General features: G+C 38.8%; 1 protein-coding gene across 4 annotated transcripts in view; it reads left to right on the forward strand.

Annotated features, from left to right (window-relative positions):
- LOC126252111 (uncharacterized aarF domain-containing protein kinase 2-like) overlaps positions 1–19397 on the forward strand; it is a 116080-nt gene continuing 96683 nt past the window's right edge. For 3 of the 4 annotated variants that reach the window (XM_049952977.1, XM_049952975.1, XM_049952979.1), the window contains exons 1-2: positions 1–556; positions 9958–10187. In XM_049952977.1, the coding sequence (XP_049808934.1) occupies positions 73–556; positions 9958–10187 (714 nt within the window). In that variant the 5' untranslated portion in view covers positions 1–72. The remainder of the gene's footprint in view (positions 557–9957; positions 10188–19397) is intronic. The other variant, XM_049952976.1, reaches the window with a different exon arrangement.

Genomic DNA, 19397 nt, shown 5'->3' on the forward strand with positions numbered 1-19397 from the left:
CTCCTCCATAGATGAGTTCAACGAAAATCTCTGAAGCACTTGAGCGTCAATAGGCCGACTGTTGTTGTTTACATGCTTAAAGGTTATGTTGGAAAAGTTACGATGTTTAACTTAGTACAGACCGTCTGTGTAATTCTTCCGTGTCACCGTACAACAGGAAAGCTATGGCTAGATGTAGGGTCGCGCTTTCGTTGGATTTTCGTGAATGATTCGAAAAATATTAGGTCTAGAAACGGGTGTATAATTGGGTATCGAAGAAAGCCGAATATTTATCAGAATAGCAGGGCACTTTGCACTTTTGGAAGGTTTTGTGCAACAGTTGCCTTTCCAGTTGTATTAGCGAAACCCACAATGATGGAAAGTCAGATGTTCAAGCAATTGCCTGGTGCTGTCATCGACAGTTCAGAAAACGTCTTATCGAGAACATGGATTTTCGTTAGACTTATTTTTAGGGTGTTTCATTTGTTTGTTATATTCACACCATTCGTCTTTTTAACACCTTTGCTATACATGGGAGAAAGATGTAGAGAATGTTGGTTCAAATTATTTGTTAATGGTAAGTATGGCATAAACTGTGGCTTTGAATAAATTAATGTTACTCATAAATTAAAATTACATTTGCTCTACTTAACTCTTACAATTCTTTTCTTTAGTTCCAAAATAGTTTTCTTGTTTTATGATTTGTTCTTCAGAAAAGAATTCCATAGCCCAGAACAGTGAGTACATAAAATTAGTTTGTAAGTAAAAACTAAACACTGTGAGACACTGACGACGAACTCTGAGAGCGTAACTTGCTGGTGGTATTATTCAGGCATAGAAATTTTGTGTTATTTACACAGTGTATAGAGGTACTATAGATAGTAGATCTACAAGTCTGCTATCTGTATGCTCTCTCTTCTTTGTACACTCTGTGTTAAGTGTGATTGGAAGTAGTTGTTAGATGTTGTTGTATTCAGTCCAGAGACTGGTTTGATGCAGCTCTCCATGCTAGAGGTACTATAGATAGTAGATCTACAAGTCTGCTATCTGTATGCTCTCTCTTCTTTGTACACTCTGTGTTAAGTGTGATTGGAAGTAGTTGTTAGATGTTGTTGTTGTTGTTGTTGTATTAAGTCCAGAGACTGATTTGATGCAGCTCTTCATGCTACTCTATCCTGTGCAAGCTTCTTCATCTCCCAGTACCTACTGCAGCCTACATCCTTCTGAATCTGCTTAATGTATTCACCTCTTAGTCTCCCTCTAGATTAGATTAGATTAATACTAATTAATACTACGATATTTCGTAATGATGTGGAACGAGTCAAATTTTCCAATACATGACATAATTAAGTTAATTTAACAACTTTATTATTATTATTTTTTTAATTTTTTATAATTCTTTTTTTTTCTTAATTTATATCTAAAAATTCCTCTATGGAGTAGGAGTTATCATTCAGAAATTCTTTTAATTTCTTCTTAAATACTTGTTGGTTATCTGTCAGACTTTAGATACTATTTGGTAAGTGACCAAAGACTTTAGTGGCAGTATAATTCACCCCTTTCTGTGCCAAAGTTAGATTTAATCTTGAATAGTGAAGATCATCCTTTCTCCTAGTATTGTAGTTATGCACACTGCTATTACTTTTGAATTGGGTTTGATTGTTAATATCAAATTTCATAAGAGAGTATATATACTGAGAAGCTACTGTGAATATCCCTAGATCCTTAAATAAATGTCTGCAGGATGATCTTGGGTGGACTCCAGCTATTATTCTGATTACACGCTTTTGTGCAATAAATACTTTATTCCTCAGTGATGAATTACCCCAAAGTATGATGCCATATGCAAGCAATGAGTGAAAATAGGCGTAGTAAGCTAATTTACTAAGATGTTTATCACCAAAATTTGCAATGACCCTTATTGCATAAGTTGCTGAACTCAAACGTTTCAGCAGATCATCAATGTGTTTCTTCAATTTAATCTCTCATCAATGGACACACCTACGATTTTTACCCTCCATGCTGCCCTCCAGTACTAAATTGGTGATCCCTTGATGCCTCAGAACATTTCATGCCAACCAATCCCTTCTTCTAGTCAAGTTGTGCCACAAATTTCTCTTCTCCCCAGTCCTATTCAATACATCCTCATTAGTTATGTGGTCTACCCATATAATCTTCAGCATTCTTCTGTAACACCACATTTTGAAAGCTTCTATTCTCTTCTTGTCTAAACTATTTATCATCCACGTTTCACTTCCATTCATGGCTACACTCCACACAAATACTTTCAGAAACGACTTCCTGACATTTAAATCTATACACAATGTTAACAAATTTCTCTTCTTCAGAAATGCTTTCCTTGCCATTGCCAGTCTACATTTTATATCCCCTCTACATCATCAGTAATTTTGCTCGCCGAATAGCAAAACTCATCTACTACTTTAAGTGTCTCATTTCCTAAACTAATTCCTTCGGCATCACCCGATTTAATTCAATGACATTCCATTATCCTTGTCTTACTTACGTTTATGTTCATCCTATAACCTCCTTTGAAGACACTGTCCATTCCATTCATCTGCTCTTCCAGGTCCTTTGCTGTCTCTGACAGAATTACAATGTCATTGGCAAACCTCAAAGTTTTTATTTCTTCTCCACGGATTTTAATTCTTACTTTGAATTTTCTTTTGTTTCCTTTACTGCTTGCTCAATATACAGATTGAATAAAATTGGGGATAGGCTACAACCCCGTTTCACTCCCTCCCAACCACTGCTTCCCTTTGATGCCCCTCGACTCTTATAACCGAAATCTGGTTTCTGTACAAATTGTAAATAGCTTTTTGCTCCCTGTATTTGACCCCTGCCAATTTCAGAATTTGAAAGAGAGTATTCCAGTCAACATCGTCAAAAGCTTTCTCTAAGTCTACAAATGCTAGACATGTAGGTTTGCCTTTCCTTACTCTATCTTCTAAGATAAGTCGTAGGGCTGGATTGCCTCACCTGTTCCAACATTTCTACGGAATCCAAACTGATCTTCCGCGAGGTCGGCTTCTACCACTTTTTCCATTCGTCTGGATAAAATTCGTATTAGTATTTTCCAGCTGTGACTTATTAAACTGATAGTTCGGTAATTTTTACGTCTGTCAATACTTGCTTTCTTTGTGATTGGAATTATTATCTTCTTCTTGAAGTTTGAGGGTATTTCTCCTGTCTTGTATATCTTGCTCACCAGGTGGTAGAGTTTTGTCAGGGCAGGCTCTCCCAAGGCTATCAGTAGTTCTAATGGAGTGTTGTCTACTCCCGGGGCCTAGTTTCAACTGGTTCTGCTCTGTCAAACTCTTCACTCAGTATCATATCTCCCATTTCATCTTCATCTACATGCTCTTCAATTTCCTTGTATAGAAACTCTATATACTCCTTCCACCTTTCTGCTTTCCCTTCTTTGCTTAGAACTGGGTTTCCATCTGAGCTCTTTGATATTCATACAAGTGGTTCTCTTTTCTCCAAACGTCTCTTTAATTTTCATGTAGGCAGTATCTATCGTAGCCCTAGTGATATGTATGCCTCTACATCCTTACATTTGTGCTCTAGCTATCCCTGCTTAGCCATTCTGCACTCCCTGTTGATCTCATTTTTGAGACATTTGTATTCCTTTTTGCCTGCTTCATTTACTGCGTTTTAATATTCTCTCCTTTTATCAATTAAATGCAGTATATCTTCAGTTACCCAATGATTTCTACTAGCCCTCATCTTTTTATCTACTTGATAATCTTCTGCCTTCACTATTTCATCCCTCAAAGCTACCCTTTCTTCTTCTACTGTATTTCTTTCCTCCATTCCTGTCAATCGTTCCCTTATGCTCTCCCTGAAACTCTCTACAAAATCTGGTTCCTTCAGTTTATCCAGGTCCCATCTCCTTAAATTCCCACCTTTTTTCAGTTTCTTCAGTTTTAATCTACAGTTCATAACCAATAGATTGTGGTCAGAGTCCACATCTGCCCCTGGAAATGTCTTACAATTTAAAACCTGGTTCGTAAATCTCTGTCTTACCATTATATAATCTATCTGACAACTTCCAGTATCTCCAGGCCTCTTCCATGTATACAACCTTTTTTCATGATTCTTGAATGAAGTATTAGCTATGATTAAGTTATGCTCTGTGCAAAATTCTACCAGGCGGCTTCCTCTTTCATTCCTTACCCGCCATTCCACATTCACCTACTATGTTTCCTTCTCTTCCTTTTCATACTATCGAATTCCAGTCACCAATGACTATTAAATTTTCGTCCCCCTTCACTATTTGAATAATATATTATCTCTTCATACATTTCATCAATTTCTTCATCATCTGCGGAGCTACTTGGCATATAACCTTGTACTACTGTGGTAGGCATGGACTTTGTGTCTATCTTGGTCACAATAATACATTCACTATGCTGTTTGTTGTAGCTTACCAGTACTCCTATTTTTTGTATTCATTATTAAACCTACTCCTGCATTACCCCTATTTGATTTTGTGTTTATAACCCTGTATTCACCTGACCAGAAGTCTTGTTCCTCCTGCCACTGAACTCCACTAATTCCCACTATATCTAACTTAAACATATCCATTTCTCTTTTTAAATTTTCTAACCTGCCTGCCCGATAAAGGGATCTGACGTTACGTTCCATGCTCTGATCCGTAGAACACCAGTTTTATTTCTCCTGATAATGGCAGCCTCCTGAGTAGTCCCTGTCGGGAGATCCAAATGGGGGACTATTTTACCTCCGGAATATTTTACCCAAGAGGACAGCATAATCTATCATTTAACCATACAGTAAAGCTGCATTCACTTGGGAAAAATTATGGCTGTGGTTTCCCCTCGCTTTCAGACGTTCGCAGTACCAGCACAGCAAGGCCGTTTTGGTTAGTGTTGTAAGGCCAGATCAGTCAATCATCCAGACTGTTGCCCCTGCAACTACTGAAAAGTCTGCTGCCCCTCTTCAGGTACCACACGTTTGTCTGGCCTCTCAACAGATAACCCTCCGTTGTGGTTGCACCTAGGCTACGGCTATATGTATCGCTGAGGCACGCAAGCCTCACCACCAATGGCAAGGTCCATGGTTCATCGGGGGAAGTTGTTAGATACACATCTTATTCCTCGTGATTCTAGCTAATTTCGTTGGGTACAGAGGAGTATTCGACACTTGTCATTGGCTTTTATCTTTGATGTAATGTTAACAGCTGCTATGCTATTACAGTTTGGTGCGCATTGCCACAGCCTGGTTGTTGGTTGGTGAAGCCAACCGATGTGAAAGCAAAAGTTTTGGTTGTGGTGACAGATTGATCTGTAGTATAGCTCGAGATTTGGGTTAGGCTGGAAGATGACAGTATGTTTGTGAGTTGGTGAAGCCTACGAATGGAAAGCAAAAAAATCCTGGTATGAGTGACGCACTGATCTGTAGTTGAGCCCACATGAAAAAAATTGCCGGTGATTTGACGTTATAATTACCATGATGGTTACGTTTGTCGCGTGTTTTCTCTGTCACTGGTCAAAGCTGACGGCTGGTATAGAATATGCGAGTCGACCGAAGTGTCCAATCCCACAAGTCGGCTTTGACATGTGACATAAGGCTGTTGTGGTGTGTGACATCATGACGGCGCGGAATTTAGTTTGTGAGAGTGGCGTGTTTGTAGGTGTCGTTTTGATGCGATTGGTGGTGCTCTCTGGTGGTGTGTTAGGTGATGTTTTTGGTTTAGTTTGCGAGTGTGGTGTTGTGTGTGAATTTTGGTAAATTGCTTTTTTTATGTCTTTGGTAGGTATGGATATGACTGACAGGGTCAACAGTTTTCGGTTGTCGGCTATGATGGGGGTCAGTGCGTTGTCTCTAGTAAAATTTCTTCAACTATTCAGATTTTTGGATGCAGTCGTGAAGAAATGAGGCTTGCTTTAAGTTCCAGCGTCTCAGACCAGGGACGGTTGTATGTGGAGATGTCGTAAGGATAACAGGTCAAGGGAAGTGTTCGATCCCAATGTGTGGCTGTAAATGTTGGTATTGGTATCGGGAGATGTTTTTGAGCTATATAGGTCAAGGGAAGTGTTAGGTCCTAATTTATGGGGTTGGGAGCTGATGTTGAGCTGTATAGGTCAAGGGAAGTGTTCGATCCCAATTTATGGGATTGGGAGCTGCTGTTGAGCTATATAGGTGAAGGGAAGTGTCCGATTCCAGATGATATTGTGTTTAGTGGTATTTGGGGAGTTTTGTGATGCCGTTTTTTTTCGTCATTTTGCATTGTTTTGTATGTGGGTGGGTGTCTAAATTTGTTTATATTTGGTTTGTCCCCACCCAAAAACCCCCTATTTCCCATGCTTGTCCTGTTAGTGTAATTAGGCTTTTTGTGGAATGTGTGTGTGTGTTTGTTTTTCGATGTATTCTTGTCCTCATAATGTGTACGTAATGACTTTATATGCTTCATATTGGAATCATTTGTTTATGGTCATTTCCGCCATATTTGTGACGTCATGGGACAAAGCAGACGGGCGGGATCAGACGCTTCTGTGTTTCCAAATATGCCTCTTTATCCATTTAGTGGTAAAATGTTATTCATACTTATTCTGTCTACAGAGGATTTTGGTCAGATTGAGGCCTTTGATACTACTGACATAAGTGACTTGTTAGCCCAGAGCTCTATCTATGATATAGATCAGCCTGTTACCATAAGCTATTTCCCAAAACGTAATATAGCTGCAAAACAAATATTGTCAGTGTTCTGTACTGATTATTTCCGTGTATATATGTCACATCACAACATCATTCTATGAGAAATGAAAGCCTTTGTGCTGTATCTTTAGTTTCAGTTGATCCAAGATCTATAAATGATGCTACAACAAGAAACAGATTGCATTTCTGCTGAGAGAATTGCACATGTTTGTGTAGTTGTGCAAATAGAAGCAACCAAGTTTCCTTGTATACATGAAATGTATTCCCCATTGTGGATATGAACAAATACCAGCTGACAGAAATGAAAATTTATTCCAGACTGGGCCTCTAACCTAGATTTTCTGCTTATTGTCACTACTGTTAGGCTATCCAAGGACAACTTATGGCCAGACCCAAACTTCCATATGTTGTCAACTGCGACGAGGGGGAAATCTGGTTTGAGTCCCGATCTGGCACAAATTTTCGTTGTAGTAGTTCCATTATACAGCTGATGGTTGTTCATATTCACAACTGTGAATAAATTTCATGTATTTCATAATGGCTGCAGCTGCTAGAGTGCCTGATCCTCCAGACATGCATGATGTCTGAAGGAGCATTGCGTTATAATTTGGAATAACACAGGCACTGCAATATCATATTTATTTGCTGACAATGTGCAAACGACTTTCATGTAAAATGGCTTGCCTGTACAGAATGTGTGTAACCAATGTATGAGTACAGGTTGTAGACAAATGGTTGATGACATATGGAAGTTTAGGTCTGGCTGTGAGTCATGCTCATGTAGCCTAGTGGTAAGGTGACTGGGGACATTGCATTGTAATTCGGAATAACACAGGTACTGCAATATCGTATTTATCTGCCAACACTCGGCAAGTGACTTTCATGTAAAAAGTCTTGCCTGTACGGGAATATACATAATGGATGTATGAGTACAGGCTGTAAACAAATGGTTGACGACATATGCAAGTTTGGGTCTGGACGTGAGTCATGCTCGGATAGCCTAATGGTATGAGACTGCTTGCGACGAGAGAGAAATCTGGGTTACAATCCCAGTCCGGCACATGTCTTCATTGTTGTCATTCCATTATGCAGCTGATGGTTGTTCATATTCGCAACTGTGAATACATTTCATAATGACTGTAGTCACGGCAGTGTATGTTCGCCCAAAGGAATAATGCATCGTAATTCAGAGTGACACAGGTAGTGCAATATTGTAGGTTCCCTTGTCATCCATTCCCATTGGCTGGTAGAATTTGTGTGTAGATCTGGACTGTGACAGAGAGACCTTTACTTGTACTCACACAGAAGCAACTTGAAATCAGTGTATGCAGCCCTACAGTTGTTTTATGTTCCAATAGTTTCTATAAAACATTCCCATTGGTTGGTAGCAGCTTCACTCTTTCAAAGAAAGGGTGTTCCTGCATTGCCTCAAATCCATGGTCAGTGTCAGATTATGCCTCAACATAATATTCTCTCAAGTCAACCGTTTCTGATGCAGTGTTTAGCACTCTGGAGTGTTTGGGGGGTAGATGTTTCAAATCTATTCAGATTCAAGTTTTCCATTATGCCTAAATCACTCCAGGCAAATGCTGGGATAGTTCCATTGAAAAGGCACGGCTGATTTCCTTCCCCATCCCTGAGACATTCTGAGCTTGCACTCCATCTATGATGACATTGATGGGATGTTAAACCATAATCTTGCTTCCTTCATCCATTTAAATTTATTTTGATAAATTATTTGACTGAACTTAACATTTTTTTCAGTGCAGGCACACACAAGTGCATATGGGTGTTGAGTGTAAATTGTTTCACTACTCATGTGTTTCATTATGTGTATAATAAACTATTGTAATTAATATGCTGTTGAACCTTCGTGGAAGATTAATATTGTGTGCTGGATTGGGACCTTAACCTGGAACCTTGCCTTTCGCAGGCAATGCTCTTTCTGACAGCTTTCCAGGCTCCAATCATTACTTGCTCTCTCCACTCTACTTTCACCAGTATACAGGTATATAAATTTTAACTTCCAAACTCCGTGGAAGTTCTCCCCCGTACCTTATTGGACTAGCACTTCTGGAAGAAGGGACACTACAGAGAAATGGCTTAACCATAGCATAGGGAGTTGTTACCAGAGCGAATTTCTGAATCCGCTATACTGTGTGTGTGTGTGTGTGTGTGTGTGTGTGTGTGTGTGTGCAGTAGTTGAAACTTCCTTGCAGTTTAAAACTGTGCCCGACTGGGACTTGATATTGGAACCTTGCTGTCTTTCTAGACACAATTTCCAAGTTGTGGCTACTCTATTTCTCTGCACTATCCATTCTTTCAGGTGCACTGTTCCTGTCAGTTTTGCAGGAGAACTTCTGTGAAATTTGGGACGTACAAGAGAGGTTCTGGCAGAAATAGGACTGGGGTGATAAGTCGTATGGCTAGCTCATGTGGTAAGAGCATAGCCAGTGAAAGGTAAGGTTCTGGGTTCAGGTTCAATCAAGCACACAATTTTAATGTGCCAGGGAGTTTACAAAACAGTCAACATTCTCCTTCAAAGTGAAAATTTCATTCTGGAATATGCTGTTCTCAGGGAATACCTTAATTTCACACAGAACTAGAAAATGAGCATTATTGCTTTAATATACTTTATTAAATCTTTCAAAATGATAGAGTGCAGCAATCAGTCAGTGTTTCCTTTCTATCTTTATTAAAGCGAATGCAGATTTCGTCTAGTAACTGTGATAGGTGTAGAATACTAGGGCATGTATAAAAAATGTGCTTTAATAAGGCTACAAAGTCATGTCATAGTTGTTGAGCGAATACCATTTTCCTAATGTAAGATCATTTTACTCGATTAAATTGCATGCAGTTGGGAAGTTTGTCCTGCTGTACAAATATAAAACATTTTATTTGCAGTATGTTCAGTACTTGTATACATTTTCAAGGGTGTACCTTGCGAGGAGTGGCAGAGGGCTGCTAAACTCCCCCCTTGGGGGGGGGGGGGGGTAATTGCAAGTTGAAGTCTCATCCTGCCCAGCCAGATAGGCAGATTGGTTTGATGAATGTTGCACATGTAATGGACACTGACTATTAGCAAGAGTGCCCAGAGCCATGCGTCAAGAAATCACAAAATTGTTTCATCGTTCACTGCCAATCTACCATGAATACAACTCCTCCTTTCCCCCTTCTCCAGTTCTGGTCCTGCGTACACTCTTGTCTCTTGTTCATTTTGGTATAAAATTTATAACCATGCATTTTATTTTAGAGTGACTACATTTTTTTCTAATTCAGGTATTGAAATTTCTGGACCAGTGATGGTGAAATTAGGGCAATGGGCATCAACAAGGCGAGATCTTTTTTCTGAAGAATTTTGTTTCCACATGTCAAAATTACAAAGGAGGACAAGACCACACTCTTGGCATCATACAGAAAAAACTCTTCAGAAAGCATATGGACCAGCTTGGAACCAAGTGATCCTGAAGATAAATACCGAGCCGATTGGTTCAGGATGTTGTGCTCAGGTAGTGTACTAGCAATAGAATGCAATTTTTTTTTCTCTGTGGTTGAAATGCTTACTTTTTCTATTTAAGAGTGCCAGCTGTTTAGCTTTTTTCTCCAAACATTTTGATTTTCATAAGCCGTATTTCGGTAATACTTACCATAAAAAATTAGAATCTCTGTGACAGTTTCCAACCACTCGACCACAATTTACTCTATACAATTGTTACCCCAATTCTGTTCTGATTTTGATCTCTGTTGAGTTCCATAACTCTGCTCCCATCTAACGTAACTGTATTTCCAAGATTTATTTAAATAATCAAATTGCTCTAGCAATCCAATGGTTGTTGACAGCTCTTCCACATGTGGAAAATTAGTTTTTCCTTTACTGCTGGAGGCAATCTACTGATAAGTACTTCCACCAAATTCATTTCACTAGTTGGTTGATCTAAATACTTGCATTGGTCAAGGAGCCATTCTAAAAAATTATATAGTCCTCTCTGTGAGTCATTATACAGTCCTAGTCCTAAAAAGCCATAACCTTAGCCTTTGCTATGCCCCACTTGTGCAATATCTTGATTTTAAGTCTCTCTCAGGTTGGCTGTTGTCAAAAACGAATCTGCATTAAGTAATACCCACTGGAGTGCATTTCCCTCTAAGTGATATTCTGAAACGAACTCATTTCTGGCACCCCACATATCGACTAATGTCCCATGGAATTCTTTACATGTCCTGTTGTTCTGCTATCCTTATCATGCTCCTTAAAGGGTGGTGGTGTCTTCTGATGCACAATTGTATGCTGTGCGTTTTTTCTTTACATTAAACCTTACACCTAAAATATGACACATTTTCTACAGCCAGTTCCCATACACGCAATTTCCTCAAAAACAGTGTTTGCACATCTACTATTTCTTTTTCCAGTTTCTTATCTAAAGATTCTAGTTCTTTCTTGTCTCCAACATCTTCTTTAAAAAAGAGATAACTGCTGCTTCCAGTACTCCAAATCCTCTCTCCTTTTTTATTCTCTCTCTTCCTTTTCTCTTAGATTCATTGTTTACTGTTCCCTCTGATCCTGGTCTCTTATTTACCTTAAAATTGGATTTAACTTTCTTTTTAACTTCCTCTGATTTTGTAAAATCCAGTTAATACTGGCTTCAATATATTATGAAAAGGATGGACTGCTTCTGACCATATAGAGGAGACATTAAGTCAAAGGCAGTGCGCGCGCACACACACACACACACACACACACACACACACACACACACACACTCTCTCTCTCTCTCTCTCTCTCTCTCTCTCTCTCTATGCGCACGATGACTGTTTCCAACCATTGTCTTTTCATCTTTTCATTGTGCCTGTCTGTGACCCCACATCCCGTCTACATGGTGAGCGGCAGTCTGTTTTTTTCACAGTATTGTTATTCCATTCTGGACTTTTCATTGGTTAATATAGGCAGTCAAATAGAAATCCAAACACCCACCACAATGGGACTGTGGAATGGTTCCATTCAAAAGGAATCACCACACATGTTAAGACATTTATCCCACTAGGAGACAAGATGATGCATTTTTGATGTGTAGAATGCGATTGGCTGCTGGTGGATCACAACTGCACCCACTCTTGCTTTTCCTTGCCAGACTGAAACTGGCATCCATGCATGTCTTTCTTCAGGCCTCCTGAAAATCGCACGGTGAAAGAGCCATATGTACAGAGGATATTGCAATGTTTTCTAGTCAAATCACCGAAGAGAAGCCTTCATCCGATTGGCAGTGTGGGGGTAGGCATTATTGTGCAATAGGATTATTCCGTCTGACAACATTCCGTATTTTGACTTTATGGTGTGTCGCAGTTTCTGCAAAGTATCTTCATAGTGCTGTGCGTTGATTGTGGTTCCACAGTGGAAGAACTCGATGTGCATAGGGCCCCTGCAGTCAGAGGAGGAGATCATCATTGCCTTACCAGAACTTGTGTGTAGAGCTTTTGATTTCTTTGAAGGGTGAAATATTGGATATTTTCACTGTTGGCTTCGCTGTTTGCTCTCAAGCTGTTAGAATGATGTTGGATGGAATCATCCTGTTGCACGATAATGCCTAACCCCACACTGCCAGTCAAATGAAGGCTATGCTTCAGTGATTGGATTGGGGAATGATGCAACATCCTTTATAGAGCCTTGATCTTTCACCATGCGATTTTCATATCATTGGCAACTCAGAAAAAGACATGTGTCAGTCAGACAAGGAAGTGCAAGAGTGGGTGCATTCTACAAAACAGGAATTGATTGTGTCATCTTCCAATGGGGCAAATGTATCAACGTGTATGGCAATTACTTTTGAATGGAACCATTTTGTAGTCTTGTTGTGGCTGGTGTTTGGCTTTCATTTGACTTCCCCTCATAGAATAATATAGCTACAGTTGCTGCTTTATGGTTTTAATGTGGTCTGAAACAAACATCTCTATCACCATGAACAACAGTTCACTATTAGTTACTTAAATAGTTTCAACTGACATCTGAAGACTCAATACAATATCTACGTTTACCAGTCCACACATGTACTAAGATACACTTATTTCACTCAAACGCCAATGATAGTTATCTCATTTTGTCCTGCGAAGAGCTTCAGCTCACATTTTCAGTACAACACATCTTATTTTGCAGCCACAGTCATCCTGTCATTCCAAATAGGGTGCCAGTCTTTTCCATTGCTTGTAAACACTGTTCAGCGCTTGCTAGGTGTCATCACATTGTTGTCCACATGTTTGCAGATGCACTGTATCCTGTAGAACGTATATACACAGCGGTATTTGTTCCAACAAAAATCTTACAGTGTATTTTTGTATATGCTTCAGGTGAATGTCTGAACTCTATACTGGGGAATTACATTATATTGTGGTATTTTCAAAATTACGACGAAGTCTCCACTAGATTGCAGAATTCACAGCTAATACGCCTGAATATACATATTTCCTATTGCAGGTGCCAGAATCTATGGCATGTTATAAAAAAATTATTCAGTTTATAATATAATGAATTCATTTAATGAATTGCTGTCCTAAGGTTGTGTATCTAATAAAGGTAATGTGCCTAATAGTATGAGGTGATTAACAGAGATATCTCCATTAACTTTCATTGCCATGGCAAACAACTTGCTAATGTGCCAACATAATGTGATGAAGTTAATTTGGGGGGGGGGGGGGGATAGCAAATCTCCAGATAACCATGCAGACAAAGCATCTGATATGCTTAAAACATTTAATTGTTTCTTGGGCAGACATTTGTAGTTTGTTAAAAAAAGTCTGAGCTTGCTTCTTGTCTCGAGGCTATGTTTCGCCATCTCAGTTTTTGTTTTTAGAATTACCTATACAAATTAAATAAAACACTCCATCTGACCAGCCTTGGGTACAGTATGATTTGCGTGGAAGAATCTTTGAACCATCCCTTTTGTCTGTCAGTATCTCATTTGAAACTACAATGTAAAGCTGTCACTTCAAGATGAGGTAATTCACCAGAGACTAATTGAAACAGGGTTAATGATTTCAAAGAATGAATGAATTTCTACCCCAAGTAAGAACGAAAAAAAATTTTTTTTAGTTATAATCTGTTAACTGTAATGAAATTTCTCATTATAAAAAAAATAGTTTTCAAATAATTCGTGACACTTTTTTCTCTTTCAATACCATTTTATACAGTCTTATATAGCTTAAGCTCAGTTAAAAATATTGTTCCGATGTAGGGACAAGCGCCAGCACAAAGACGAAGATCGCAAGAGCAAAGAAGGCGGTGAGACGACGTCAGCCAGTAGCTTGCTGATAAGGACCACACCATGACAAGAGCGGCCTCTAGTCAAAGAGAATATAAGTGCCGCTCTGCCTAGCCTCACCTGCAAAGTATTCACACCATAGGGCCTACTAGGAGAACACTATGATAACAGCAAAGGACACTGGTTGTTTTCATGTCGCCCATTGCTTGTGACACCATTGTCAATCTGCTTTATTGAAATAAAGCTATTAATGTTGTTTGCTTCAATTGTTGTATAGCATTCTGAGAACACAGCATCCCTTAGGCACCCTATAAGCGATGAGTGGGCAGGACCCCACAATATAGTTTAAATTAATGTAGTCTTAACAGATGTGTCTTACCCTAACAGAAGCTTACAGACAAAAGAGAGTGGAATGTCCAATATTAAACAAAATTACGCAGATGGTTTTGGGAAAAGCTTAATTAGTTGTCAATCACAGATATTGATTTTCTTCCGGAAAACCTGGAATTCTCAGGGCATTATATTTTACCTGGAAAAATCAGGGAAATCTATAGGAATATCATAACATCTCAGAGAATTGAAACTTGGTTTTATGGAGTTTTATAAGTCACAAAGTTTGAAATACTAAATATCCCTTAGTGTGTTAATTATATGAATATTATTCCATATAATATATCGATGTTTATAAACTGTACTTAAACTACTGCTTATGGCTAGTGCATATATCTCAATTGTGAGAAAAGAAAAGACATTATTGCCATGTGCCACCCCTCCTCCCACCTCCTCATGCTAACCATTAATTTATCAGGAGTTTTCTAATAACACCATCATCCTCACTGTACCTAGAATTCTCAGAGACTCATCTTTTTTACTGTTTTGAAGAAGCCACCCTGTTGATGAAATTTTTGGTGACACCCCTTTTTAAACATCACAGCTGTTGCCTGCCTGTGTTACATGCATAAGATCTGGTGTCAGGACATTGTGCTGGTTGGTTCTTTGCAGTGCTGCAAGGATACTCTTACTACGTGAAAAAGAGAAAAATATTACTGTGTCAGTATATGCTGCTGCAACTCATTTTGTACATTTAAGGGTTCTTATTCTATTAACAAAAGTGAATCTTTGATGTGCATGTTCATCACAACTGAGGAACAGAGTTAAAAGGTCAATAAGAAACAGGAGAAAAACAAACATGCATGCAAGAAAAAAATGAAAATAGTGAAAGGTAGCCTTTGATATCGACTAAGTAGACTATAACCTTACACTATATCCCGAGATAGGTGAGTTGATAATACATATGAAGAAAACAGAAGTAGTGAGTACTAGGTCTAGTTCCACCAGCAGCAAAAACTCTGGTTATGTAGAACTTGGTTGACTGAATTACATCTTCCACATTACCATTCAGTTGGTTATTATTTCACACTAGTAACTTAGTATCTTATGTTTGCCGGTGTTGCGCAAATAAATTGTGTTGTATCCACAATACAATGAGGTTGATACAAAAGCAGTGCAGACCATTGAAGTAAAACTTGAACCAGCAATGTAGCAATGACAAAGAGAAGTTCCAAACACATGTCTGGGTAGAACCAGCATTGATTACAGCAAGAACAGCAGCAAATATACATTCTGCAGCAACTAATAACTCCAGAGAATGCAAAATCATCTACATGACTATTCTTGTGTTTCAATCCTTTTCTGAAATGAAAGACAGGCAGAAACTATGTTAGTGTTACCTCCATCACCACCTTACAGAATTTATTGTATTAAATCTAGATATTCATGAAAATCTGTACTTTTGTTCTTTTGCCTACAGAATGGATCTGGTCTACTCAATTAGTTGTGTGTGCTAGAGGATCCTGATAAATTATCTTCTAACCAAGTGTAGTAAGTGGTGTCATGTTAGGACAGTAAAACTTGAGTTCTTCTCTCTAACCTTGAATTTTACAGTTACATGAAACAGGAAATCGAATCTTATCATGAATGGCTCACCAAGATAAAAGGGTTAAATGGGCAGTGTCATTTTGCATGTTTGAATGATCAGTGCAAATGTTCCAGTGCTCATTGTATTATAGGGGGCCTTTGTCACATATTGTACTTTCACCAAGGAAGTAGCCTCAAAGATATTGCTTCTTTCAGATCCATAGTTAAATGACATCTTACACATTGTGCGAAGTTTTGAGTTTTCCTGTGAAATGAAGAATTATTGATTCACTTCTTATGACATTGTGCCAATGTCAGACAATAATAGGAACAAAGATCAACCTACAAGGCTCACCTCCATCATGTACAATGTTGTTAGTGGAGTAAAAAAAAATCAGACTTAGCATCCTCTCGAACTCAAAGCAATTCTACTGCCCTGTGCAGATTGTTTTGTGAAACATGAAAAATACTGTTACATTTATAAAAATTTGGTTTGTCTCTTTTGTTATAAAAGCGATCAATCTCAGTCTTCGTGCTCTTCATGCCTGAAACACAGTAAAAGCAAAATTTTAGAAATGACTCAGAGCATGCAATATTATTGCTATGGAATCCTAAGATCCGTAAATTTCAGGAATTACTGGTGGGTTTGCAGAGTTTAGTGAAAACTAACTTTGTAAGTAGATACGGGCACATCAAATCTCTCATTTATTGGAGGAAAATTTGTTTGGTTCTTAGTTCACCAGCCTATTACCTGTACAATAACCATATAACAGCTTTTAGTGGCTAAATTTGTCCTTATAAGTGGAAAAATTAACATGGACGTTGAATATAAATAGGTTGCAGAGAAAATGGAAGTTTATGAAAAATTTTTCATGTTCACAATGGGATTAAGATATGCAAATAAGATACAGGCTTATAATTCTCATGCCACCTTCTCCTGTGCCAATATTTGCAACAGTCTGCCCAAATAACTGTACAAGTACCAACAGTCACCTTTTGGCATTTCAAGTGCATCTGCCGGCTTCCAACACTACTTTCAGCAGTTGATTCAGTAAACCTCAAGAAGTGACATTACTTAGACAACATAATTATTACAGGTGCCAACTTACAAAAGGACCTTCAAAATCAGTTATTATTGTTCTGATTTCTCCAAAAAACTGGCTTAAAATTCAATTTGCATAAATGCCAGTTCTTCTAGAAATCAGCTTTATTAACAATAAATGTGGTAACCTTCCAGTATACAAATATGTGCAAACAATTGCCCAAATGCTGCCACTGAAAATTTTAAAAGGGCTGCAATCCTTCATGAGGAAGGTAAATTACTTCTGTCAGTTTATTGGTAATGATGCCCAGGTCTTGCACCCTCTTAAACACACCAAGAAAAAAGGGAGCAAAATTTCTAAATGTTCAGGTTGCAAGCAAGCTTTTCATCAATTTAAAAAAATCATTCTTAGCATCCCCTTGTTTGGTTCCATACTCTTTGTAAAAAATTCATACTAGTTCCGTTGGGTCCCAGTATGGAGTTGGGGGCAGTACTTCCACACGAAGAGGAAGGCAGGACTGAACACCCCATAGCCCTTATCTTGAAAACTGTAAATTCCATCCAGCAGAACTACTCACAGATCAAGGCAGAAACTATTCTCTATAGTCTTTCTGGTGAGAAAGCTTCTCATGTACCTCTATGAAGTGCAATTTCACCTGGTGATGGACCATAAACCATTGCCAGACTTGTTAAGTCCCTGATCATCGTAGCTGGTTGGGATGGCACTATATCTGCAGAGGTGGCCATATTATTATTGTCAGCACATAATTATTGGACCTTCTACAAGTTTATCAAACTTCATATTGTCACAGGTGCCCTCTCCATGCTGCAAGCAGATTCAGAAGTTTATCATGCTCTTGATTAATTCCCTAACACAGCCTCAAAAGTTAAAACTGAATCCTGATATGACTGAACCCTCTGGGAAGTTTTGAAATGGCAAAAAAAAAAAAAAAAAAAAAAAAAGTGTTGTCCATAAGGTCCTGGCCCTTCTACATGCAGGACAGTGTGGTACTGCTAGAATGAAGTGCATGGTCAGCCTTCATGTCTGTTGGACATTGATAGTGACATCAAACACCTCACCTGGACATGATCTGATGAAGCCTTTCAGAAATCACCCCTACATGTTTTTTCATCATGGATGTTCCCAGCATCCATGTTAATTTTGGTGGTCAATTTTGTAGTTTAATGTGGCTCATCATCATGGTCATCTAATCTAAATTTTCGTATGTCTATTACCTCCACAGCATCATGTTGGAAATAACCATTGGGTCTTTCTGCACCTGCCAAGGGGGGGGGGGGGGTGCGCATCTGCAAAATATGTCTTTGCTGCTGAGCAGTATCTGTGGTGCCAATTTGCATGTGCAGTACCACCACATTGTAGCATATAAAGTCACTTTTGACACTTGATACATGGGCAGAATATCAGTGGGAGAGTTGAAATTTGCGTGCTTGCATGCTGAACTCAGTGATGATCTTGATTATTTATCTGTATGCTGACTTCATTTCAGTTTGTTACCTGGTGGCACCTAAAGAACATTTAATGTATAACCATTAAGATCATTTTATGGTATAAGCAGGGAGATAAGGAAGGATGGAAAAAAAAAGAAAGAAACGCAGAATAGCAGTTCTAATAGAGACGAATCAGATAAGGTCATGGTCATATATGAGGCATGTTCATAAAGTAAGTGTATTGTGACCATAACGGACTGTGGTTTTTTGTTCTTTGACAGTTGACAACACAGAGTGGTAGAGGGGGATCACTTGATCGAGTGAGCATCGCAGGAACATGTCAGTGAGTAAACTCACGTTGTAGTGCCCAGTTGCGTGGAATATGTCAGTAAGAAATCCCAGGTGCAAGTGATGTGCTGTGATCTGCTTCCTACTCATGGAAGGAATAACATTGACTGAAATTTTTTCTTGAATCAAAACGATTTACGGCAAAGGTGTTATGAACAACATGGATGTGTTTAAGTGGTGTAGGGAGACAGAACAAATGTTGATAACGAATAGAGCTGTGGAAGACCTTCCATTTTGCCTATGAGATGGTGCAAAAAATTGAGGAAGCTGTTCATGAAGACTGACAGTCAACAGTGGATGAAATTTCTGCAATGTTTTCACACTTCTGAACTCTCATATACAAGACACTCACAAGAATGCTGGGATACTGGAAACTGTGAGCAAGATGGGTCCCCAAACTACTGACAGAGCAGCACAAGGAAAACTGGGTCAGTAGCACCCTCAACAATATTGTGAGACTCTAAAAACTCAAAAGAAGCTTTCAGAAACAAAAGAAGGGCGATGTTGATAAGAGGAGTGTGCTTGTAGCTCGTCCTCACACAGCCTTAGGCACTCTTGGACTCATTTGGTTGGGATGTTTTTGAACTACCCCCACATTCCTCTGACTTGATGTCTTCATATTGTAATCTTTTCTCCTTGCTGAAGGCACACACGAGTGGAATTAAATTTTCAACCAATGACCAGGTGTAGAAAGAGTTTCTGAAGTGGGGAAAGGA

This window comes from Schistocerca nitens, chromosome 4, assembly GCF_023898315.1.
Source record: "Schistocerca nitens isolate TAMUIC-IGC-003100 chromosome 4, iqSchNite1.1, whole genome shotgun sequence".
Classification (NCBI taxonomy): domain Eukaryota; kingdom Metazoa; phylum Arthropoda; class Insecta; order Orthoptera; family Acrididae; genus Schistocerca; species Schistocerca nitens.